The sequence below is a fragment of the Balaenoptera acutorostrata genome, chromosome 7 (assembly GCF_949987535.1).
Source record: "Balaenoptera acutorostrata chromosome 7, mBalAcu1.1, whole genome shotgun sequence".
Lineage (NCBI taxonomy): Eukaryota > Metazoa > Chordata > Mammalia > Artiodactyla > Balaenopteridae > Balaenoptera > Balaenoptera acutorostrata.
The window spans coordinates 28,349,957-28,376,103 of record NC_080070.1 but is presented as its reverse complement, the minus strand read 5'-3'; the positions used below and the strand labels follow the sequence as shown (position 1 = coordinate 28,376,103).

The 26,147-nt window shown below is 37.8% G+C and overlaps 1 protein-coding gene across 4 annotated transcripts in view; it reads left to right on the top strand.

Moving 5' to 3' along the window:
• The window catches only part of ASB15 (ankyrin repeat and SOCS box containing 15), a 30,523-nt gene extending 12,377 nt beyond the window's left edge, over positions 1–18,146 (top strand). For 2 of the 4 annotated variants that reach the window (XM_007177221.3, XM_007177222.3), the window contains 7 exons: positions 6–137; positions 1,272–1,430; positions 7,446–7,691; positions 9,389–9,560; positions 11,022–11,592; positions 12,096–12,249; positions 17,974–18,146. In XM_007177221.3, the coding sequence (XP_007177283.1) occupies positions 6–137; positions 1,272–1,430; positions 7,446–7,691; positions 9,389–9,560; positions 11,022–11,592; positions 12,096–12,249; positions 17,974–18,146 (1,607 nt within the window). Of the gene's footprint in view, positions 1–5; positions 138–1,271; positions 1,431–7,445; positions 7,692–9,388; positions 9,561–11,021; positions 11,593–12,095; positions 12,250–13,209; positions 13,344–17,973 lie in introns of all 4 variants that reach the window. The other 2 variants (XR_450556.1, XM_007177223.3) reach the window with 2 other exon arrangements.
• Positions 18,147–26,147: the final 8,001 nt, after the last annotated feature.

Here is a 26,147-nt window from a genome sequence, read left to right as displayed (position 1 = left end):
TTTAGGTTGCATTCTTGAGCTCCAGGAGTATGTGAAATATAAATATGCATTGGATGAAGCTGATGAAAAAGGATGGTTTCCATTGCATGAAGCTGTTGTTCAACCCATTCGACAAATACTTGAGGTTGTCCTGGATGGTAAGAGAACATAAAATCCCCTTGACCAAACTGAAGCCATATGTAGATGTTATGGAGTAATCCCAATGAACATAACAAGCAAAAAGAAAAATTAGAATAACAGATGATTTGCAGTTTGGAAAAGGCAGTACTCATGCTTTAAACTGAGTACAAAGATCAGTACATTTTGTGGGGTCAGGGCTCACCCTTTGCATCCTCCTAAAAATGTGGCACAGGTTGGTGGGAAGATGTTTGTGATCATCACTTAAAAGCTTGTCTGCAGCATGAATTAATTTATTTAAATATAAAGCTTTTTGCTTTTAGAAGTCAGTTTTAAATTTTCATCTTGAATTGTCTCTTGAGTTAGTGGTTTCCAAAAGAGTATTATTTAGTACAACAAGTAGTACTTACAATATCTATCCTTATATTACATTAATTTTTTCATAATGCAAATATTAATAATTATTGCGGTAAGCCTACCTAGGGTTAAATATTAATAATAATTCTGATGTTCTAACATAGCATTTGTCACGTCTCAGCATCTTATAAAACAATTTGAAAGTGCTCTGCTTTTCAACCTTCAATGTTGCTCCCTGATTCTGCTGTAGGAGATAATGATAGCTACTGGATAATTAGCTATCCAGCTATCCAGCCAGCTAAAAAAATGTTAAAAACAGATAATTAGACAGGTAGACAGATAGTCAGACAGACAGAAATAGATGATGTTAAGCATGGTATTTCTTTTCTGACATATTCTGACTGGATACATTCATTCAAATACTTCTCATTCCCACATTCACAGACTTCATTTGATAAAAAGCAATTTCAGATGCAGTTTAAATAAAAACACAAAGGATTGGGGATTTGTTTTACAATTTATTAAGAAATGAGAATTCACAACCCATTATCATTTTTTAAAAAAGGCACCTTGAGACATAGATGTTGGTTTGCTAGCTGTCAACTTGATTAGCAAGCCCACGCTCATCTACTTCTACTCACTGGCATTTGCTAGACTTTAATCATATCTCTTTTTAGTCTTCCCTTTTTCATCAGTTGACTTTGTTCAATCACTGTAGATAATATTACATCATTCTGATCTATATGATTTCCTTTAAGTAAAGATTTTTAACTTTACACAATGCTTTCATATCTCAGCATCCTATAAGACGCTCTGGGAGTTCAAGACCTCTGATGGAGAAACACCCTTGACTTTGGCAGTCAAAGCTGGTCTGGTGGAAAATGTAAGAACCTTACTAGAGAAAGGAGTGTGGCCAAACACCAAAAATGACAAAGGAGAGACACCCCTTCTGCTTGGTAAATGACCTTTCTTTCTAGAACTTTTATAATTTGAGATAAATAATATTTAATAAGTACTTATTGGAAACCACTGTGTATTGATTGGCTTAAGTTGTGTGACCTCATCTCCTTCCATTCCCTGAGGTCTTCCCCTAACCCCCATCTCACCTGTCCTATGATTTTGTTTTTCTATCCCACAAAGAGGTCAAATGTGAAAGCTCTTTCAGCAACAATTAATCAGGAGGGACCCGAATGAGGAGTTTTATGAGGCCAGGAGTGGCAATTCTAAAGGAATATTCTCTAACTGGTGTCCAGCTATAAGGAAGGTTGCATGTGTGATCTGTAGCCTGAATAAAGAAGCAGAAAGGGAATTCCAAAGAGAGACGTCAGGTCCACAGCAGGACAAGGAAGAAGAACTGAAAGGCAGGAGATCCAGCAGATTCTGAGCACACAAGTGCAGCACTGGGCACCACTAGGGGGTTGCCGCTGTGACACAACATAGGAATGATTGTAAGCCTGAAGGTGTCGATTATCTATCACCTTCTTCTCAGGCTTGTGTGCTGCTTGTTGACAGATAAGAATTAGCAGGTCTGTTTGTAGAAGCAGAGAGAGATGAGATTAACTACAAATGACCAAAGATAACCTTTCCTTCTCTTAGGGACATAGGTGTGGAGTAAGAGTTTTGGCTTTGGCACCTGAGATCCTTGGATTTATTTCCCCCCCCATTTTATTGAGATATAATTGACATATAACATGGTATTAGTTTAAGGTATACAACATGATTTGATATATGTCTATATCACGAAATGATTACTACAAAAAGCTTAGTTAACATACATCACTTCACAGTTACACATTGTTTTTTCTTGTGTTGAGAACGTTTTCTTTTTTAATTTATTTATTTAATTTATTTTATTTTTGGCTGCGTTGGGTCTTCATTGTTGCTCACGGGCTTTCTGTAGTTTCAGCGAGCGGGGGCTACTCTGCGTTGCAGTGCGCAGGCTTCTCATTGCGGTGGCTTTTCTTGCTGTGGAGCACGGGCTCTAGGCTCGCGGGCTTCAGTAGTTGTGGTGCTCGGGCTCAGAAGTTGTGGCTCGTGGGCTCTAGAGCACAGGCTCAGTAGTTGTGGTGCACGGGCTTAGTTGCTCCGTGACATGTGGGATCTTCCAGGACCAGGGCTCGAACCTGTGTCCCCCACGTTGGCAGGTGAATTCTTAACCACTGTGCCACCAGGGAAACCCCAAGAACTTTTAAGATCTACTCTCTTAGCAACTTTCAAATATACAATACAGTATTGTTATGTGAATGTTAATTCTAGCTGTGAGATTGTAGTCATGGACCGCAGTTTCCTCCAGTATAAAATGGAAATACAACACCACCACGCAGAATTGTTATAAAAAATTAGAGAAAAATATAAATATGTAAAACTCTTGCCACATGGTAGATGCTCAGGAGAAGAGAGACGTTATGAAATAGTGTAGGCGTGGCAGGAGGAGAGGGAGAAGCCTTGAGATTGTGCACCAGCAGTCACGGAGGAAGCAAATAAAGCATCACGAGCTGTGGGCACAGCGAGAAAACAATACCACAGCTTCTGTCCACACTAAAAATCACTAAAATTTTTTAAACAACCTGAATATCAGTAACAACCTGAATATCAGTAACAACTCGAATATCAGTAACAGAAAACTTAGACAAGTTGAACATCAGTAAAGTATTTACATTTGACAACATTAATTCAACAACATCAGTGCAACCAACGTTTACTGAAAAGTCACAGTAAGCCAGCATGTGCTGGAGAGCATGGATAGAAAGACGAATGTTATGATCGTCTTCCTCTCAAAGGGTCTAGTAGGAGAGTCTAGATATGATTGAAATAGAATATTAGTGTTAATACATGCTATAACAAAGGTGTATATTCAAAGTAAATTGGGAAATAAGAAAGCAGTGAATCTGTGAAGCTTCCAAAGAGAAAGTTGCTCTTGAGTTGTGACTCAGGGGGATGTAAAGGGGATCGTCAGCGGACAGGGGAGGGAAAATCTCCCAGGCAAGCCTTCGCCCCCGGACAAAATTGTTCAATGAACAGTGTCACCACAGCGTGGGCGCGTTCTGATCTGATTCCTTACTTACTCTTGCCCTGTGTCAGAGCTTCCAGCCTTCCCAAATTCAGATTAAATTGGACAAACTAATTATTATAGTTAGGGTAGAGGTAAAGCTTCCATAACAAAACAAACAAATACAGACACACAACACAAACAAACAGCAATGACTTCAAAAGAAAGAAGTTCATTCCTCTCTCACACAACATTTCAGAAGTGAGTGGCCTAGGGTTGGCAGGGTGGCTATGCCTCCTTTACACAAGACTTTCAGATGTTACATTTTCCAGCCAGCAGGGGGGAGGAAAGAGGCAGCCTCGGGAAAGCATGTTGGCCTCTAAGAAGATGACCTAGACATTGTACACAGCATTTCTGTTCATACCATGTTGTTCAGATTTTGTCACATAGCCACACTTAGGTGCCAGGGAAGCCGGGATATTTAGTGTCTACCTGGATAGACTATGAACAGCTAAAACTTGGGAGTTTCTCTTGCTCGAGGAAAAGGGGAAACACAAGTACTGAGGAAGAGATGATTTTTCTCTGCATACATGTTACCAGCCTTTATGTCACAGAAACATGGTGCTTTTCATAAATGAACGGAACTCTTTTCCTGAGCAGGGATACTAAATGGAATATCACCTCTGGTTGTTTCACCACTATTAGTGTGATCTATTATTTTTGTAAAGGCATATACCATGGAGTATTTGCATGTATTTGTTGGTGTTTCTATAGAGTCTTTGATTTCTGCAAAAAAGATACACTTTTCCAGAGTTTGTATACTATCTCACTTTGCAAATATACAATTATTCTCTACTTGCTATTCTCAATCCACTCATGTTCTTAAGGGACAACTAAGTCATGATTATCACTCATTTGTTTTCTTTTTGTTTCATTTAAATTTTTCTTTACTGCTTAATGCCCACAGCAGAGCGTTAAGTATTTATTTATATGCATTTCAAAGTCTCAATTGTTGATCTCTCTACTCTAGCAATAACTAAAGTACGGGAAAGGAACTTGATCGTTGAGTTATCAGAGTCAAAATAGAATTAACATTTGGAAATAATATTTTTAAAAACCAGATGGTAACATCAAAGATAAAACCAAAGTCTCATGAAGGAAATATTATGGAGGTGTTCACTTATGTCCCTATCATCCACATTTCTGGAGAATAGGGACTCTCCTTGGGTTACCTTCTTCAGGACATTCGCTGTGGAATCTATGTCAAGTCTTTTTAGGTTCAGAGGAAAATGGATCATCCATGGCACTTTCTCAGTTTTTTCTTGAATTTTTGGGCTACTTTGAAATTGGCTACTTACAGTCCATTAACATATAAAGGAGAGATAAGAGAAAAAAGTGCTGTTTTTTAAAAAAATTTTGATGCGCAATGCCATTTTTATTTGTCTTAACCTGCCACCATTATCTTTGTCTATATTTATGGAATACTCCTCAGATTGGAAAAAAAAAAAATCACTTTTGGTCCCTCCAGGGCCCTTCTTCCCCATCAGCCACCTGGCCCTTACTTATGGTACTTAGATGTATTACAGTCATGTTATACAGTTACTTGCTGAGTGTAGATATCTGATTTGTGATGATCTGACAGTTATTAACTGTTCTTTGCCCCCGGACTCCCTCTCTACCCATCCCTCTGAACCTGGTGTAGCCTTTCTCCAGTAGGATAGCCACAAGATTATCCTGGCCAGTGGGTCCCGGGGTACAGAGGAAGCCGAGGGAACAGTCTGGCACAACATCTCAGTTCCACTGCCCTCCATTTTCCGAGAACATTATGTCATTTGCAATTCAGTTAATTTTACTTCAGACATGTTCTTTCTCACAGATCAATACATATCCTCTTTACTCCATCTCCTCTTTCAATCTTCCAGTCCTTGTCAAGATACTGCAAAACAAAATCTCTTCTCTATTGGTATGTCATATGAGTCAGAAGATAACTCACTGCCGATATTAAGTAAATTATATGAGCAAAACACATATATCCAGAAAGAAAATGGCAGAATTTTTTTTAAAAAGAAAAGTGCCAGCAAACTATAAAGTGTTCAATACTGCCTATAACCAATGCAAAATTCTCTAATTCCCTAACTCTTCAACGGAGGCTTGCTTTCCTCTAAGCATATAAAGATACATATACATGAAATATAGTTTTTAACTTCATAAATTATTTAATTTGTATTTTACTTAGCTACATCACACAAATTCTGTCCCTTGTTAGTTTTCATTATTTTAGCCAATTATTTGTTAAGAATGTCTTCATGGATTAGCTTGGGAGGGGTTCCCCATGATTTTGATTATTATTTCTATGAGAAATAAAATGTATTCTTAGTTCCAAAAATTAAACTGCAAGCAAAGTTTTAATTATTTTTTAATTATTTTAAGTTGAACATGGCTTATATATACTGTTATTTTCTTGAAAAAAAGGCTAATATCTCTAATCAACATGTTCCCTGAGTCAGACAAAAGGAAAACAGATCATGAGGGAAGAGGTTCATTATTTGAATACATTTTTTCTAAGTAGAAAAAATGGAATAGGAGCAAGAAGATAAATGAGGACACATTATCTCTTAGTTTGTTTAACTTATTGATGTTTGCTTTGCAAGAGCACCAGCTAGGATGAGGTAATTCACTGTAATTAGAGCTGCCAGTGGCAGGTGGGTGATTCAGAGAAAGGCATTTGTCAGCAGACTCTGCTTCAGACAGTGAGCAGGAGAAAAACTGAAATCTCACTGCCTGATGGCTTGCCTGCCTCCAAATGGAATAGGCAAAGTTTGTCTTCATTCTCTTTTTATGCCTTTTGGAGCTCTTTCCCTTGCCTTGGCCTCAGAGCCTTTCTGGATTCTGCCTCCTAGCTGCCCAGGATGTTCAATGTGGCCCTACATGTCCTCCTGCCTTTCCCAGCAAAGGCCCAGACTCTGAGTCTCTATTCAAACAGAAGACAGCGTAGGCGTCTTCCCCAGGCTGTAAACTCCACGAGGGAGAACTACGTCTGTCTTTTTCCGTTGTCCACCGTGCCTAACTCAGTGTCTTTCATATAGCCAGTGCGTATTAACTGCATGAAAGGATGAATGAACGAATGAATGAGTGTTAGAGAGTAGCACTCGTCCTGCTCTGCTTCTTATTAAGATTTTACTTTACTGATAAGAGGAAAATGCATTACATCTTTGAGAAGTATTTCTATCTAAACTGGGACAATCCGTTAACAATCCGAAGGGGAAAAAACTTTTAACAGTGTAATTTCAGCTATTAGAAAAAAACAGAGAGGGAGAGAGACATCTGATTTAGTGAACCTCGGAAAACGTAGTGCATTAGCTGTCACGTACTTCACCTATAAAAAAGAACAACTGACCTATCTGGATTCTAAACATTCCTATTGCTAACCTCTCATAAGAGTATGGGAAAGAGAAGTTTATTTAATATTTACTGCTGGCTTTGGTGGGGAAAAAACTCTTTCTAGAGGGAGAAAAACTTGATAAACATTATTTACACATGTGGCTCTGTGATCCTAGAAGTGATGAAATTATAGTAATAATAATGGTTATCATTTATTGAGCTCCTAGTATATACTAAGCATTTCACATACATTAATTAATTTATTTAACTTATACAAAAGTTGATGTTATTTTGATTTTGTTGATGAAGCAACAGAAGTTTAGAAAGAGTACACACAGCTTCCTTAGTGATTGGCATCCTGTTTTCCATGAAACTCTTACCCATCCTCAGGTCAGGGTCTTAAAGAAAAGGCAGTATCATCTTGCATGCTTACACTCCACAATAGGAATTTGGTATGTGAAATAGAAGGGGTATGAAAAATACAAGAAAAGAAATCACTAATATCTCTTTTGATATTAAATCAGGTAATTAGTTTAATGCCATGTAAGGTATTCATGTTATATGCCTACCATTGACTATTCTTTCTAAAATCATCTTCAAGCTGTAAAAAAGGGCTCCTATGACATGGTGTCTGTCCTGCTTCAACACCACACCAGCCTTGACCAGCCCTGTGTCAAGCAATGGTCAGCAATGCATGAAGCAGCCAAACAAGGCCGCAAAGATATAATAGCTCTACTACTAAACCACAGAGGCAATGTCCACCTAAGAGACAGATTTGGAGTCACCCCATTAGGTGTTGCGGCCGAGTATGGTCACTGTGATGTGTTGGAACACCTGATCCACAAAGGTACGTAGAAAGGAATTGCATGTTGCTGACTTTTCTCCTGCCTCTTGGATCTCCTTTTCTCCACTTCTCACTGGCTCCTCTTCCTCTCCTGAATGTATCTGGGCATCAAGCTTTTGTCCCATCCCTCGATAGCCCCCTCAATAGACCCTTATTTCACAACTCACTTGAACCCTATGCACGGGGACCTACAAATCTGAGTGCCTGGCCCTGATTGCTCCCAGTTTTCACATAGATGGCTCACCAAGGTCTCACACTCATCTTCTCCTAAATTGAATTCCTCTTCTTTCACACTTTTAATAATTTCTCTCAGCCAAGACTGAGAGCTCAGATTTATCTCTAATTCCCCCATCACCTTCTGTTTCAAATATGGTCATTTGCCGTGTGCTACAGCAACCCTCTCTCTCACCTGTTCTCACCTTGGCAGACCCTCTCGTCCGCATCCTCCCATCTTCCCTGGACCAGTGTAATTGGTTCCTAACCATTTTCCTGGTTTCCAGTCTCTCCATCTGAGAATCCATACTGTATACTACAACTCAGCTCCTCTCCCTAAAGGTCAGCTACAGAAGAATAAACTATTCAGAAAATCCTCAGTGGCTCCACACTGCCCACCGAATCGTGCTCAGGTCCCCACTGCACCATCCTGAATTGTTTTTCCAGGTTTATCTCTCACTACTCCTAATATGTATCCTGTACTCCGGTTAAGTAGCCTAGCAATATTCCCAAACATACCTTGCATTCATTCTTTCTGGGTTTGGGTCAGGTCCTTGCCCTCATCTGGAATACCCTCCAACACAATTCAAAGTTAATGTCTTGAGACACCTCCTCCCTGAAGACTTTCCTAATTCTTCCCAACAGAGTGTGACGTTGTCCTCCTTTGAAACCTCCAAGTGCTTTATACGACACCTGAACCAGGAATTAAGATACCGACTTCTTAAACTGGTTTCTGCCACCTACCCGTTGTCTGACTCTCGCCTAGTTACTTAAGCACCTGGGTCTCAGTTTCCTCATCTGTAAATAAAGGCTAGGACAACATTATCCTCTGCGGGGAAAAGACTCACATTTTTGAGGCGCCCCCAAATGCAACTTCATTTAATTATCAAATAAACCCTATGAAATAAACTGTATTACTCTAGTTTACAGATGAGGAGTTGGAAGTTCACAGAAGTAAATAGCTTGCCCCAAACTCTCACAGTCAGCAACAAAACCACAATGCAAACAGACCACTTTCCCCTACATCATGCCTTCTGGTCCTGACGTCACTTGAATATTATACAGTTTGTGTTCTTTGATGACATTTTGTCTCATTTCCCCTCAGAGCCACTTAAGATAGTCAGATTTATTTATCTTAGCATCTTCTGCTGGGTCACACATGGTGTTTGCACACAGAAGACAGTTGATAAATATTTATTGAAATCGAGTGTTAACTGCTGTCTTTAAAAGTCTAACTGTACCTTTTTGGGGGAGCCTTTGCTTATCGTGGGAATTGACTTGATTTCTCAGATGTTCTTATGACGGAAAGATTTTCGAATAGAATGAAACACGCTGCATGATTGTTTATTGAAAAGACCGAGAACACAGGTGTTCTTAATTTTATACTTTTAAGGCCTAACCAGAAAGGAAAACAACAGGTTATTTTTAAGGAGATTATCTTGACAGTCTGTCCAGCTATCACTATGACGCATGTTTTATCCTGCCAGGAGGGGATGTGCTTGCTTTGGCGGATGACGGGGCATCAGTGTTGTTTGAGGCAGCAGGAGGGGGCAACCCTGACTGCGTCTCCCTCCTGCTGGAATATGGAGGAAGTGGAAATATACCTAACAGAGCAGGGCATCTTCCTATACACCGAGCTGCCTACGAGGGACATTATCTGTGAGTAATAAATCATAGCATGATCATTTCAAGTGGAAAAACACAGGCTTGTATATATGGTATAATCCCAAATCTATCTATACACCTCCCAAAATCCAAAAAGAAAAAGGCAAAATGTTCACAAGTTTTGTAAATCTATATATTTGTTTGATTTTCCCCATTCTTTTTATATTCTTTTACTTTAAAAAATTTCCACGTTGAATTTATACTACTTTTAAAATGAAAAGATATTTTCTTTTAGAAGAAAGTAAGTTATAAGTGAGAATTCTGCACAAGCCGCCCAAATATGCCTTTCTGTTTTTTGGTTTTTTTAAATACGTTTAACAGATGGCTACAGGTTTCTAAAAATTTTGCCCTTGGCAAAGGATTAAAATTTGTGTTACTCTAATCTTTATCAACACCAACATATCAATAGAAATCTATAATCATTATATTAAACTACCCACCATGAAAGGATGGTTTTAGGCAATTAAGTATATTTCATAAGTTCAGAAACTTTGAAATCATTAGGCTTTATCACAATTTCAGTGGTGACATTGGCTAAGTTAAGTAGCCAATGACACGTAATTGACACTAAGTGACACATTGTTAAAGTTCATAAATTCACACATGGTAGCTCTGAATTAGGCACAAGAGATCAACTTATCCTTGCCTGTGGCTCTCATACTTCTCTAGTTCATCAGTCAAGTGTGAAATTCACAGCTATTTGTCACAGGTTCTTTGAAACATAAGCTGTGGTTAGTTGTCTCGGTTGACCTGATGTAAGGTTGATGGAACAACAAAGGCTCTTCTTGTTGCCAATAATTCAATTTCAAGTAAGCAGACAGGGTGTACATGGCCAATATTAAAGCATACGTTGCTCCGGAAGCAGTGAAAGGGTAGTAACAAATGAGAATTCAAGAGGCCTAAATTGTAGTCATTGCCCTACATCTATGTGACCTTGGACAAGTCATTTCACTTCTCAAGACTTCATATGGCTCTGCTGGTAATAAAGGGGTTGAACTCAGTGATGCTCAAGGTCACTTCCATCTGTAACTTCCTGTGACTCCATGTTCTAATGGTCAAGAGTGTGAAGCATTCTTCTATGGCATCAAATGGACTTACTGTCCTATTATATTTTTTTCGTTACATAGCATTTGTTGATTATAGATATTATGCTGTTCAGAGAAGAACTGAAAGATGGGGAGGGTTCCTGAATAATTACAATTCTAGGATGAAATATATAAGATCCAGTATTTTCCCCAGGAATATTTAGCCTGGGAAGCTAAATCAAAACTAAACTAAATTACACTAAACTGAAAAGTAGTAAGTCAATGGACAAAGATTATATGTTTTTGTGTAAGGTTATCTAGAGAAAATAAAGGAAACTAAGTAAATTGCATTCACTTGTCTAGTGAGGAAGCTGGTTTATTTAATTTCTTGATTCTCTTCATGCCATGTGGATATTTGATTTTTTTTTAGTGCACTGAAATATCTTATTCCAGTAACATCCAAACATGCAATCCAGAAAAGTGGGCTAACGCCAATCCACTCAGCAACAGATGGACAAAATGCGCAGTGCCTAGAACTGCTTATTGAAAATGGCTTTGATGTCAATACGCTGCTTGCTGACCACATTTCCAAGAGCTATGATGATGAACGGAAGACTGCCCTCTATTTCGCCGTTTGCAATAATGATATCCACTGCATAGAAGTCCTCCTGGCTGCAGGTGCAGACCCAAACTTAGATCCCCTCAACTGTCTTCTTGTGGCAGTGAGGGCCAACAATCATGAAATTGTCAGGCTGCTTCTCGCCCATGGAGCTGATGTCAATTGTTATTTCAGGCATGTGAATGACACTCATTTCCCCAGTGCCATTCAGTATGCCCTAAATGACGAGGTAATGCTCAGGCTGTTGCTGAATAACGGCTATCAAGTGGAGATGTGCTTTGACTGCATGCACGGGGACATCTTTGGAAATGCGACTGTATGGTCAGAGATAGAGGAAGAGGTACTGCCGAGATGGATGTCTTGTGTCGTAAAAGATAACCCGGTGAGTTACATCCTTCTCTTCTTCATATTGGGTCATCACCCTAACGTTTGCTCATTAGGGATGTTAGAAGAAAAGAAAAATCAACTCCAACTTTTATATTTTTCTTGTTCTTGAGTTTTTGTTTGCAGTGATATGGGGAAATAAGCATAAAACTAGGCAAAGAAAAAAAAGTGTGTATTTTTCTTGAATTCGAAACCGAATGTTGAAGAATGTGGGAAAATATATCAATAATTTATACTTATTTGGTGGAACGTTGGGGCTAGAAGCATGGAAAGAAGCATGATTCTTCCACATCGTGCTGAATGTAATCACATCAGAGCCACGCGTGCTTCAGGGCTCATAGTTTCACAGAAACAAGCAAACCGTTTTCTTTTTTTGTTCATTACAAGGAGGGAACTTTTATTTCCTGTAAAAAGACAGATAATATTTCAGAACAAAATTAAGTGTTTATGTATATAGTATACTAAAAGTACTACTAAATTCAATTTTATCACTTCTCTCAGTTCTGTGAGTTTATTACAGTTCCTTGGATGAAACACTTGGTAGGCCGCGTTATTCGTGTATTAATGGATTACATGGATTATATCCCTCTGTGTGTTAAACTGAAATCTGCACTAGAAGTACAGAGAGAATGGCCAGAAATCCGTCAAATACTAGGTAAAAGCAAAAGTTTTTCCTACAAAATTTTTTATGGAGATTGTATATAGGGGAAATTTCTTAATGTCATTTTTGATACTTTTTCATAGCTACTTTGTTTTCAGAGTTATCTGTTTTTTCAAATCATCCTTAATACTTCTTCTGATATAAGATACTAATTTTTTGCTTTTCTTGATAATTTCCAACTCTTTAATTGTATAATGAGTAATACTATTACTATATTATATTCTGACTAGAACTCACTTTTTAAAAGTTAACTTCTATAATATCATAAAGTATATAGACTGTAATCTCCATGTGGGCAGGGATCTGTTTTGTTTATTTTCGTATTCTCAAGACTTAACATAATGCCTAGTAAGCAGTAAATACTCAATAAATATTGAGTAAATGAATGAATGGAATGAATTAGAATTATCCTTTTTGATATGCTCTCTTCTGGGTCTTTATTGACAAATTCCTACCATCAAAAGTATGTATTACAAGCAGACCATTTTGTATTCTCTAGGTTAAAGTTTACTTATAGTCATAAACGTGAATCATATTACAAAAGTTTCAATAAAAGTACATCTAAAATTACTCCAAGTTCAAATAGAAACTAGAAAAAAAATCATAAGCTGGAAAGGTTTTCTCCTTCAAAATATGAGTTTGGAAAAATGAACTTTCAAAACCTACATGGACATCACTTTATAGAGCCCGAGGACGCATCATGGAACTTGGCATTACATTTAAATATTCTGGCACTCTTAATACACCTAAATCAAGTTTAAATGTGAAAAACCATGACAGCCTAGTCTTCAGGATCAGCCAAATTTTATGCAAATTAGTAGATTATATTTTATAGTCAAGGAGATGAAACTGAAACGCTGAGCTGATTCACATGCCATATTTGTTAGGTATAAAGTTCTATAAAAAGAAATGGGCAATATAGTGGTTTTCATCTAAGCACTTTGTTTCCATCAGAGTCTCATACATTAAAATATATAATCTGAATTTGGATCATTTTGACTATGGTAGCAAGAGACGTAAATTGGAGGAAGAATGGAGACTTTGATGGGCTAGAAAGAGTGATAGTTCAACTGAATGCAGATTTGGAGGTAAGCTTGGATTTTCCTCACATGGCGCTTCCACTGGAATGAGTTGGACGGTACAAGAGACTTTGTGGCAACTGAAACAGGAACCTTAGAGAATCTGATGAATCATATAGTATCGTGAGCCTAGAAATCGACCTCTGGGGTCAGATAGACCTCGAATGGGATGGAACTCTGGCCTTCCCTAGGTGTAGGATGGCTGGGTCATATAGTGCATACGTCATTCAGGGCCGATATTTTCATGGAAACAAGCAACAATTTATTGCATCATTTTTGTTTCATTGAGGGGAGGGGAATTTTTTATTTCCTGTAAAAAGACCAAGATAGTCATACTAGTTGTGTGACTTTGAGCAAGTTACTTATCCTTTTTATGACAAGGTTTTCCCACTGCAAAATGGGGCTAGCATAGTATTCACCTCATAAGGTTGTTGTCGGGATTTAAAGAGATGATGCACGTAAGGTGTTTAGCATAAAGCCTACAGCATTAAAAACACTTACAAATTTAGCTATTTTAAAAACTAAATTATTAGTATTTTATGTTATTTTTATTATGGTAAGGTTACATGACGTATCTGAAATGTATATGTAAAGTATGTCATGAATTCCCCCAACTTGTAGAGTTGTGTTACCATTGCTAATTTTTATAAATAAAAAACTAAGGCTAAAGGGGAATTACATAGTATTCTGGGCCCTATAAATTCTTGAAACTAGTTCCCCTTCTGAACCAAGGCACACACTGGGAATGAAGTCAAAATTAAGCAGGACAGAGACATGAGAGTCCACATAAACATGGGGGCGACAAACAGAACCAGGAAACCTCAGGGAGCAACCACCATATTCTGGATCAATGCAAGAAGACAGCAGAATAGGGAGCTCTGTAAAGTTAGAAGAGCTATCTTGACCCAAACATCCTTCTAGAAAGTCAGGAAAACTAAATTCACATGAAAATGAACAACAGGAAAGTATCCCAGTCAAATTCCATATAAATTTATTATAAGAAAAAATAGAAAGAGGAACAGAATAACATCCCCACAGACAACAAAAGCACGCCAGAAAAACATGCCCTCAGAACAGATTAAAACTGAAACCCTCTGTTTCAAAACAAGCTAAAAAGCATAAGGAAAATGACACAAGACATGAAAGAACAACACAAGTCAGTATTAGAAAAAATTCAGAAATGAGGTAACAGTACTGAGGAAGGAATTAGAATGAAAAACAAAAAATTAATTTCAAATATAAAGACTGAACTGGAATGAAAGCAAGAGCTAATAATGCAATAGATAATGACTTAGGAGAAATAGAAGATGAAATTAAAGAAAATTTTAAAAATAAAGTGGAAATAAAGGGATATATAAAAGGATTTGAAAGACAGGGACAGTTTTGAAGATAGCTAAAGAAAAAGAAAACCAAATCAAAGGAACAGAACAAATACAAAAACGTGTATTGTGAAAAACTTTCTGTAATAAAAAAAGATTTGAAGCTGAAAATTACAAATTACTATACCCTTTGGTCATGTAGGTAAAAAGAACAAGTGACTTATAAGGGAAAAATTCAGATTATCTTAAACAATGTTACTCTTCTGATCACCTTCTCAAGAATCTACTAAAAAATAAGCTTCAGACAAACCAAAATAACTAAAGAGATAATGACATAGGACCAGTAACGAGCATGGAACAGAAAACCAAGACTAAGTGCCAGTTAAAAGGGAGAAGATATATAATGGTTATACTGTCAGATAATGTAGATATGACACAACTATTTTTAGTGGGAGAAAAATGGAAAGAGCACACACAAAGACATTTTAAACACAGCTCAGAAATTGTATTGGTTGGTAGCATAATATTAATATTGTTATGCTGAGAATGAGAGATGTAGTCAGTACCTAGGATATTCTAATTCTATTATTCTTTGTATCCTTGAGAACCAGGATTGCCAGTGTGGAAGAAAGGGAATACAGATGTAATATGGAAGAGCTTAAAGAAAAATTCTGTAGTTCTGAATTTGAATTGGTACTACTAGTATGAACTCATAAACTGTTTTACCGTGAAAGCGTGTGTGTGTGTCTATCTGTTTACAGAAGAGTCTTAGAAATAACGACAAGCCCAGTAGCAGTGCATATCCCTAGCAACCAGACTGTGGCTTTGAAATAGTATTTCCTAGAAAAAGAAACCAGAGTTTCTTGGAGAAATGGATGATTTCAGGTTTGGGGAAGGAAATATGCAAGATGAGTCAGGTATATCTGGTCATGCCAGATAACAAACTCTCACAGACTCATGTCCAAAGAATTCAGGAGCCAGCTTGAGGCTCCCACTTGCCAAATATGGGACAATTTAAGCTTCAAAAGGATAATTATTTCAATGAATTGAAACCAATTAAAATATTTAAATATAATATTTAAAAAATTGGTCAGCTCCAAAGGATAAGAAAATCAATTCATCATCTTGAAAATTAATGAAGGAAAAGATGCAAGCATTTATTCCACCTTACCTGTATGATTTGTGCCACCAGTAACCAAAGAATACATGAGCAAACGTATCCTTTTATAAAAGTATTCCAAATAATAAATTAAAAAGAAATGATATAATTAGATATCACCGTCTTGCAGCCCTCAGTAAGCTGCTAATACCCCGTAATGTGGTTCTTGGTGAAAGAACACAGCACCAGCTATAGTTTTGCCAAAGAGATCAAACCTGAGTCTTATCAAGCCTCTGGATCCAGCTAATAGTCTGCAAGAAATAGAGAAGGCAGTAGGACACAGAAGTGCACCATGAAAACGCAGTCTCAAAATTCAGGCTGTGGGAAATACGGCATTTTGGATATTCAAAGATTAATTGAAAGGAAGAAGGGGATAGAGAGAAGAACCTGCAGATTAAAAAAGCCTTAAAGAACACATCAAATTAAAAAAAATGTTGTCAGTACTATAGGGTAGGGATAGCACACTGAGATAATGAAGCTGTAAAGGGAGTGATTACTATAAAAATCAGAACAGTAGTTCCTTATAGGGGAGGAAGGAATGAAATTTAGGATGGATTATGGAGGGAATTCTGTTATGGCTGGGGAAGTTCTTCTGTTCATGACCTGGGAAATGATTAAAGATGTTCACCCGATAATGACTTATAATAACTTAAGAAACTGTATGTTTGTGCAGTGGCTTTATCTATATTTTATTTTACAATAGAGGAGTTAAAATATTTTGGAGATTGTAAAGGAAAAAACCCTAAGGCTTAGATAAATTCATTTCCCAGAGTTATAGACAGAAAATAACAAAGCAAGAATTTGGACTCTTAGGTGTGTCTCACGTCAAAACACAGGCTCTTTCTCCAATACCACTGTGCTTCCTGTCATAGCACAGATTCTGCTTCTAATTGGTAATTCATTGTCCATGTGTTTGTATTGCAAAAGAATGACCAATTCTTATGACTTTAGAAAAGCAATCCAAGTAAGAATAAGACCAGGAAGGATTTTATTGTTTCAGTCACACATCATTGCAACTAGAGCTTAAGTCAGTTGATTGCTATAAGTATGGTTAACCACTGGATGTCAGGATTCCTCCAGGTATACGTAGGGCAGAGGCTTTGTTAGGGAAAAAAATAAAATGGTAAGTTTTTTAAAAAGATGGGTTTATTCTGCCTATTTTGGTAACAATAACTTTGCCTCAATGGTTTTTCAAAAACACTGTTTTAATTTTTTCAAGATAATTTGAATGTTTATAATCTCAAATAGAACAGAAATGTGATCTCTGATTATTGAATTGAGAGATCGTTCACATTATTGAATGATTACAATGTACCAAGCACTTTTCTAATACTTTACATGGATTAATTTGTTCGATCTTTAAGCAACCCTGTAAGGTAGGGTTATCCACATTTCCCAGGTGAGAATACTGAGACCACAGAGGTTAAATAACTTGTCCAAGATCACACAAATACGAAGTGGCAGAGCCAGGATTTTAATCCAAGCCGACTGAGTCCAGAGCCCACAACTAAGTCTGTGTGCAGTGCTGCCTTTTCACTAGCTCATGTTCCTGGATAATATATCGGTACTGTAATTATACTATAGATAAAGGTACTAGAGATAAAGTAAGAGTTGAAAATAAAGGTTAACATCAGCTATTTGAATAACATTAGTAGATTTTTTGGAAAATATAAAATGTTTAGGTATCAGACACTGAAACAAACCTAAGATTGAATAATGGATATATGGAATCATTTGTATCAGATGTTTCACAGATAACTATTCATCAGAAAGATTGGTAGGAGAGAGTGGAAGTAAAGAAATATATCTTTCAAATACTCAATTCTAAAAAATAAATAGAAGGAGATGTGAGCATTTGCTTTCTTTAATCAAGTCCATTCATTCATTTAACATATTGTAGTTGAACACCCTGTAGGAGCCAGACTCTCTTTCTGACACAGAGGCAGACTAAACATCTGCCTTCATGGAGCTTACATTCTAGAGGAATGGTCTGGAAGGCTTAATTGCAATTTGAATTTTACTTAAAGTCACCAGTTGCTAACGTGTGCATGCCTGTTTTTTAGAATGACACTATTAATATTATTCTAAAACAGTCTGTATCTTACGGGTTAATCCATTAATATTGTTTTTATTTTTTGCTTGTCTTTCCCATTCACCTTAGAGAATCCCTGCTCCTTAAAGCATTTATGTAGGTTAAGAATTCGAAGACTAATGGGACTCCAGCGACTCTGCCAGCCAGCCTCGATGGAGAAGCTCTCTCTGCCACCAACTATTCAAAGATACATATTATTTAAAGAGTATGATCTCTATGGACAAGAGCTAAAATTGCCATAATTTAAATATTGCCATAATTTAAATTAAATATTTAAAATAATATTTTTAAATGTGATTTTAAAAATGTGTTTAAATGAGATTCCTTCAGAGAATTTCTTGGAACCATTTTACACTCTTATGTGCATTTAAATCCACTGACAATTTTATAACTGGATCCTGGGTTCTTTGGGGAGCACCGTATTTTACATCTCTAAGGACCTTTTACATTGTGATTTTTTTAAAGCTAGTCAATATTTTGTATTGATTGTCTTCACTTGCAATAAGTCTTCAAACTCTCCTTATCAAGTGACTCCCACAATATCCATGAGCAAGTCTCTCCTATGTTTATAAAACAAAGAACCACTTTCTCAAACACACATCTCCAGCCGGTTGCTGCCCCATTCTCTCCTTTCTTTTATCGCCACACGGCGTAAAAGAGCTCTTTCCTGTCTGCAGATTCACTCACTGTAATCTGGCTTCTGCTCCTTCCACTGCCCTTCTCAAGGTCCTTAACAACTTGCTTGTTGCTACATTCAATGAGCATCCTTCAGTGCTTTCAACTGATTCCTGCAGCAACTGACTGATTGCCTGCTGCCTCCAGGAAACAGTTCTCCAGATACCTTGCTCTCTTGGCTCTCTTCCCACCTCTCTGGCCGCTCTGTCTCTGGCTTCTTTCTGCATTGCTCATCTCCTGCCAACTCTTTAGTAATGCGTCTTAAGTCCCCTTTTTTTATGCTAAGTTCTCTGGGAAATTTCATCCATGTCCATGGTTTCGTTTACTATCTACATGCTGTCGAATGTAAAATTTATATCCGAAGTTCAGCTTTCTCTCACGTGCTTGAGACCTGTGTAGACAATTGGCCTAAAGGACCTTTGAATACAAAGATACCTCAAATTCAGCATGTCCCAAAATGAACCCACCGTCTTCCTCCACAAAAAGGCTCCTTCTCTTACCATCTCTAGCTCAATAGTTAACCCAATTATCAATTCAGTTTCCCAAGTCAAAAGGCTGGACATCAACCTTGACCATCCCATTTTCTTTACCCAATATAACAAATCACCAAGTCCTGGTAAGTGTATTTCATGAAGTCATCTTCTACTCAGTTTCACTAACTCAGCCCAAATACCAGCTATTATCTCCTTTCTTCCTGGGACACTGTAGTGCTACCCAACTGGTCCTTCTCCCTGCTATCTTGCCTCATCTAACACACATTCTACACATAACATCCCAGAGTAATCTTTTACAAATGTAAGCAAGTTTCACTCCCCTCTTAAAATCATTCTCATTGCTCTTAGGTAAAGTCCAAAATTCTTCCATGGCCCTTCATGATCTAACTCCCTGCCTTCCTCCTTAGCCTTATCTCTTGATATCTCCCTTACCCGTCCTCTTTAACCATGTTAAACACCTTTTAGAAGTTTATTCTTTGAACAGTGATTCCCAGATTTTTCGATTTTATATGTTAGTAGTTTTTAGTAATTTTAAAAATAGGGTCATCTATTTATCACTGTCATTTCATAAAAGAGGGGTCATTTTAATGCCAGAAAATGGGGCTGCCTTAAACTCAGTTATTAAAATTGAATGACTTAAGGGGAATTCCCTGGCAGTCCAGTGGTTAGGACTCCAAGCTTCCACTGCAGGGGTCACGGGTTCGTTCCCTGGTTGGGTTTATTAGCACAGCTAATAAATAAATACATAAATAAATAAAATGTTTAAAAAATCTTAAAAAAAAAATTGAAGGACTTTTGCTTTGAAAAGACTTAAAGTTTGGTCTTCATTTCCCCATTGATGAGTGAAAATTTAATTCTGGCCCAACAAGTCTCTGAGGTCTTTTATTTGGGAACCACTGTTACAGAAGAAACCATACTCTCTTGTACCTCAGGGTTTTTGCATGTTCTTCTTCTTCTGCCTGGAATCCTCTTTCTGTCTCCTTCTTCCCCCCTCCATCCTTTATCCTACAGGTCTCAGTTTAAATGTTCTTTCCTCTAGGATGGGAGGCCCCAGAACTGCACTTCTCATGCTGTATTACAGGAGCCTATGTTCCCCATCTGTCTGCCCCGCTAGACTGTAAGCTCTATGAGGGCAGGGTTTATGTCTGATTTGTTTTGCAGTGTTTTCTTAGGGCCAAACACATTCCCTAAGAGCATAGAGAAAGTGCAAAAATTACTTGTTGAATATACTGAAGGAGCGAATGTCATATGAGACCCAGACAAAAGTAATCAGTGACCTCATGGTAAAATGATAGTTTTGAGTCTCTGAATTGGTTATATAGCTTTATAATGTAATTACTTAGACTCATTCTTCTTAGATTTTTCTTATTTTTATCTTAAGGGTTATTGTATTCTTTCAATAGTAATACCTCACTGGTTTATGAACTTTTCAAATTGTATTTAGCTCTAGTTATAGGTATGAAAAAAAACCTGTATAATTAGAGCTATAGTTTTAACAGCTTTTATTCCCTAAAGAATATATTTTCCTATAGATTAAGCTCTAATGTATTTAAGTAGAACTATAATGTTTTGTGTATGGGATTTCGTGATTCCTCTGTTGCTCTCCTACTTGTGGCTAAAATACATTGTTACCTATAAATATTGCTCTAAATAAATTTTAAAAATAAGGATGTAAGTGTACCATATGATACTTCAGATATTAAATAAACTAAAACTTTGATATTTAGTGTATTATTGTATAAATACATTCAGGATACTTCAGATGTTAAATAAACTCTAGTACACAAAAGTTTGACATTGTCTTTAATGTGTTTTATGTAAATATATTCAAGAAACACTTGAATGTAAGGATATGAATTCACTGCACAGGCTATGGGTTGAAAGTGGCTCTTTTGGTACTTGTGAAGCAGGAGAAAAAATATATCCTATGCAACTGAGGCAATCACTATATCCAAAATGGATTTGATCTTTTTCTTATCACATTTTGAAATTTTCTAGCAGTGTTTTTGTTTTGGGGTGGGCTGGCTGGTAAGAGAATTAATTTACAGCTAATTAGGACTCTGTTTCTCCTAGAATATGTCACTTTATCTGGGAGAGGGCAACAGCTGCTCCTCCCCAGTGAGCTTCAGGAGAAGCCAAACATTCTACAGTGGTGCCTGCTTAACCACTATCATGTTTAATCAACATGATAGAGTTTTGATGACATCTTCCCAGGCTGCCAAGATGATCATAGCTGTTTTGGTAACTGTGGATTTTGTTTGTGTCATACAGAGACTCTGGTTGGAAAGAAGCAGATATGGCTTCTCATTTGTGTGTGTTTTGTTTAGTTTTTCCGTAGGCGATCTTTAAGTAGTATTTCCATTTCTGACTTACAATAATTTCATAAGCACATTGAAAACAAGTGCCTCCTGAAGAATATGGTTTAATCATTTTAGATAATCACAGGACATGTTTCCATGCATAAGATGGCAACGCAGAAGATGTGAAAACAATTGTGTAAATGTGGTACAGCAAATATTCATAGGTAACACTCCCTTTGATGCAGGTTTTTGAAAAGTCAGTACATAGGGGTGAGACAGCATGGAAACTACCCAAAAAAGGTGGAGTCTTTTATGACATAGAGAACACACTTAAACCTTGACCTTTTATTAGACGTTCCTACCGAAATTTTAGGTTCAAGTCATATTACTCTTATGTATATAGGCACCTTGCAATCAGAAATTATTTAGAATGCAAAAAAACTCTAATCTGCTTCCAGTTATTTACGAGACAAAATCAAACACCACATGCATATATCCATACTTTCAGACACACATGTATGCACATATATATATGACATATCCGCATCTAGTATACATACATACATGCATGCATTATAGTGTGGCGTATTACTACAGTTGTATATAATTTAGTAGGTAAGAACATATACTTTGTAGTCAAACAGACATTTTTGGCCTTAGTTTGAGCCAGGCTCCACTAATTATTGGCTGCTTGATTTTGAACGAGACATGATGAGTGTAAAAACACCAAATCTAACACAGAGTAAGTGCATGTGAAACTCAAGCTCTCATTATTATTGTCACATAGTGGCCATGCCAGTGCCAGAGTTACAAGCCTCAAGAACCTTGGTCTTATGGCACAAGTCTGAAGATTGTCATGCTTAGATGGGAAAATATGAAAAAAAAATAATGTTAGAGATATAGATGGCATCTCACTATCATCTGTAAATACCTTGAGAAAATGCACAGAATGAAAACAGCAGAGAATTGCCCCTAGTGCATAAAACCCCACATCTGCTGTTGCTTAGTAAAGCCCCAATCATCAATCGTTAAAAGGGAAGAAAGGGCTTCTCAGGGGAGAAGATATGTAGAAGGAACAGACTTATTTGACCTCAATGGCCTGTGTTGTGTAATCTCAGGGAATGCTAAAGATGTCTGGGGGTTTGCTGTTTTTGGAAGGAGACAGTCTAGTAATTTGAATCTGGGCACTGGGAATGCCTGAGTTCTAATGTCGGATTGACCAGGGAATTCCACCAGAGGCACTGGATGGGTGCTCATATTCTGTGCTTTCAGATTCTAGTAAACGACGGACAGCCATTTCTCATTGGGACAGGAGGTCCCAATGAGATTTAAGATAAAACTTCTTGGAAGCAGCCCATAGTGTTGGATAAGGTAGAAGGTGTGGAGGGTGATACATGTGATACTTACTTGGGGATTGAGTGGGTGTGAGATACCAGTATCCGGTTCTTTCTGTTTGAAGCAAAGTCTGAACTGGCTTCTCAGAGAAACTCTTTTTCATGCTTTGTGGAAGTCAAATAACTAGACGTGACATTTAATAGTCAACAGTCTATGTTCCTGAATGTTTGAATAGCCCTCACGATCTAGTTACACCAATTGGTTTAATATTCTTTCAATGAAGTGACAATTTTAATCACCTTTGACTGGAGGATGGAAACATTTGCTTAGACTTTAACTCATTGGAAGCCCCTCAACTGGACTCAACTCTGTCCCCAACTCCCTTATTGGGGGCCTGACCTTCACAATCACCTGAGGTACCCAAGAGGCGAAATTGAATCTATGAGTTGGAGGTTGACCTGATTAAATTTGTACTGCAACTGTACAGAGTCCAACTTCCTATAGTGATTCTAGGATATCTGAAGATCCTCTCTTCAACAGGAAAAAAAGACTTTTATTTGACAATCAAAAATAGAGTTTAAAATATAAGTAAATTTAAGAGAGGTAGAATAATTTTAAAATCTTTCTAAATAACAGGGTTTGGTAAGGGAAAGATGGTGTGAACCCCAAGTCTATAGAAGGAAAAGGGTAGTTATTTCCTACAGATCATTTGTTCTATGAATGTGGAAAGAATCTTGAGAGAAATCTAGTTCATTTTAATACGTTCTAGCAAGAGTACTTCAATAAAAATGGCTTTCACATGTCCTGTGTTTTACAGTTCACAAAGCATTTCACATACGTCATCCCACTTGATTCTTACAATTGCTGTAGGAGAGGACAGGAAAGGAGTTAATGAACTCCACTCTACAGGTAAGGAAATCATTTTTACAGTTAACCAAGGTAGTATATGCCAGAGCTAGGATGCAGTCTGGGACTCCTGACTCCAAATCCCAAGTCTTTTCTACCCCATCATTTTTAGTACAGATTAGGAGAGCATTGTTCAGAATAGCCAAAAGGTGGAAACAATGCAAACGCCCATCAACTGGTGAATGGCTAAACACAGTATGGCCAACCTACACAATGGATTACTATTCAGCAACATGCTACAACATGGACAAATCTCAAAAGCATTAGGTTGAGTGAAAGAAGCCAGACACAAAAGAACACTATTTCGAGATTCCATTTATATAAAATGTCCAGCCAAGGCAACTACATAGAGACAGAAAACAGATGAGTGGTTGCCTGGTGCTCGGGGGGTAGGAACAAAGGGTGACTGCAAGTGGGCACAGGGATCTTTGGGGGTACTGGAAATGTTCTAAAATTCTATTGTGGCGATGGTTGCACAACTTGGTAAATTTACTGAAAATAATCATTGAACTTTACACTTAAAGTTGAGTGAATTTTATGGTATGTAAACTACATCTGAATAAATCACTTAAAAAAACAAAAACAAAATAAGAAGAGCATGCCTCAAACTGACAGGTGGTACCATGTTTACAACCTCTCTGAGGTCGCCCAGCTAAACAATGGAATCATCTGGCTCAGAGGAAAGCACTTGGTTCTTGTGCTGGCAGCACATGATTTATTAGTTTTGCTCTGCTGATAAGACCATTAAAAGCAGATGAGGACACAGCACTCAAGGGCAGCACCGTGCTTGCCGCGTCCACCAATCTCACTGGCTCTCAAACACAAACAAACGCAGCCTGCTCTGCCAACCTCTGACATTCTCATGCTGGTTGTAATAGGACTTCCCCCCCTTTTATTATTACCATTACTATTATTATTGTTTACAAAACACACAAAAACCTACAGGTTGGAGAGCTAAAAATGAAGCTTTCCTGTCCCATTGAGGGCATACCTTGACAGGGAATCATGTTATCGTGGGATGGGTCCTTTGTAACACTCATGAAAACTAGCTCTGATTCCCTGGGCGTTCAGTGGAAAGGAAAACAAGCAGAAATGGGGGGGAGGGACGGCATTCCAGGGGAAATCAGAGAAGGTAAACTTTCAAAAGGCTGTGGATCTCAAGAACACAGGGGAACTGTGGAAGGAAAGGTCAGTGAGGAACTGTGAGTTTGTGCGAAAAGACAGTGCCTTTGATTTTCTGGATAAATTTGCCAATGAAAAAGCTCAGTAACCAGACACCAGCTCTCAAGCACTGACTGTGTCATCACTGGGCACACTGAGTCCCCATATTCCTGGACTTTGACACTGAATTTACCTTCCTAGCCCCTTTCACAGTGGGATCTCAGCTGTTCTGCCCTTTCAGTTACCACTTAGCTGCAGGACTGGAGTTTTCTCAAGTGACAATTGTCATAAACCTGAGGAGGGAGCCCTCCCGCGGAACAGATCCAAGTCTTGGGTGGTCTTGGGTGCCGACCCTCCACATCATTCTTCCTAATACACAGTGAGCAAACCTTCCAAAACTGTCATATCAACACTCAGGGTTACAACTAAACTAGTTGATGAAATGAATGAAAGCCTCAGAACTTCCAGCACGCCCCAAGTAAAATTCCCTTTATTAGGACTTCATATAATATATATCAAATCTGCTCCCGGTTTCATAAGTGGAATTCCATTTTTATGACCTGTGTTATAAGCTGGAAAACCTGATTGAGGAAATTCAGCTTTTCTTTCCTCACTATTGTATTTTTCTGCCAACCATTTTTTTGTCTTTACAATTTTAACATTATCAGTTTACCTTTCCATTTACTTGCATGGGGCTCATTTTCACATGTTTGAATTCGTTCAGCAAAAGATACTTGAACCTACTACACACGAGGGAAAGCATTATCTGTGCTATTAAAAAATTTCTGTCTTTCATCCCATCTGTCTTCTATTATGGTACATTTTGAAATGACAAACTAGAAAATCTCAATATGAGAAGCAGCTTGGACTTACGGAACATAAGACTAATTATCACTTCCTAGCTGGGTATGCTTAAAGGGACTTTTTAACCTCTCAGAACTTCAGAACCCATTTTCACCCTTTGTAAAATGGAAGGCATAGTATCTATTTCATCAAGTGTTGCCTCGCACGTAGTAAGTGTCAGCTACACACAATTTTTAAAAGGAGATCAGATTGCTATGTTAGACTACCCAGCACATTGAATTTTGTAAACTTTAAATTATACAATTGCAAGATATTATTTTTATAAATAGCTCTAATAACTTTAAATTTGACTCATGCTCGTGACCACAAGCTGGCATCGCTGGGAGACTGGCTTGGCGGCCAAGCCTGAGAGAGAAGACTTGATAAGGATATTGCCAGTTCTCATCTGATCCCCGTGGCCTGTTTGGTTGTCGTCTGTGCTGAGGCTGACCTTTCCCTGACATTCTCCCGGGAGCCTGACTCCAGCTAATCTGAGAAGCTCCTAGCAGACAGACTGAGTGAAGTCGGA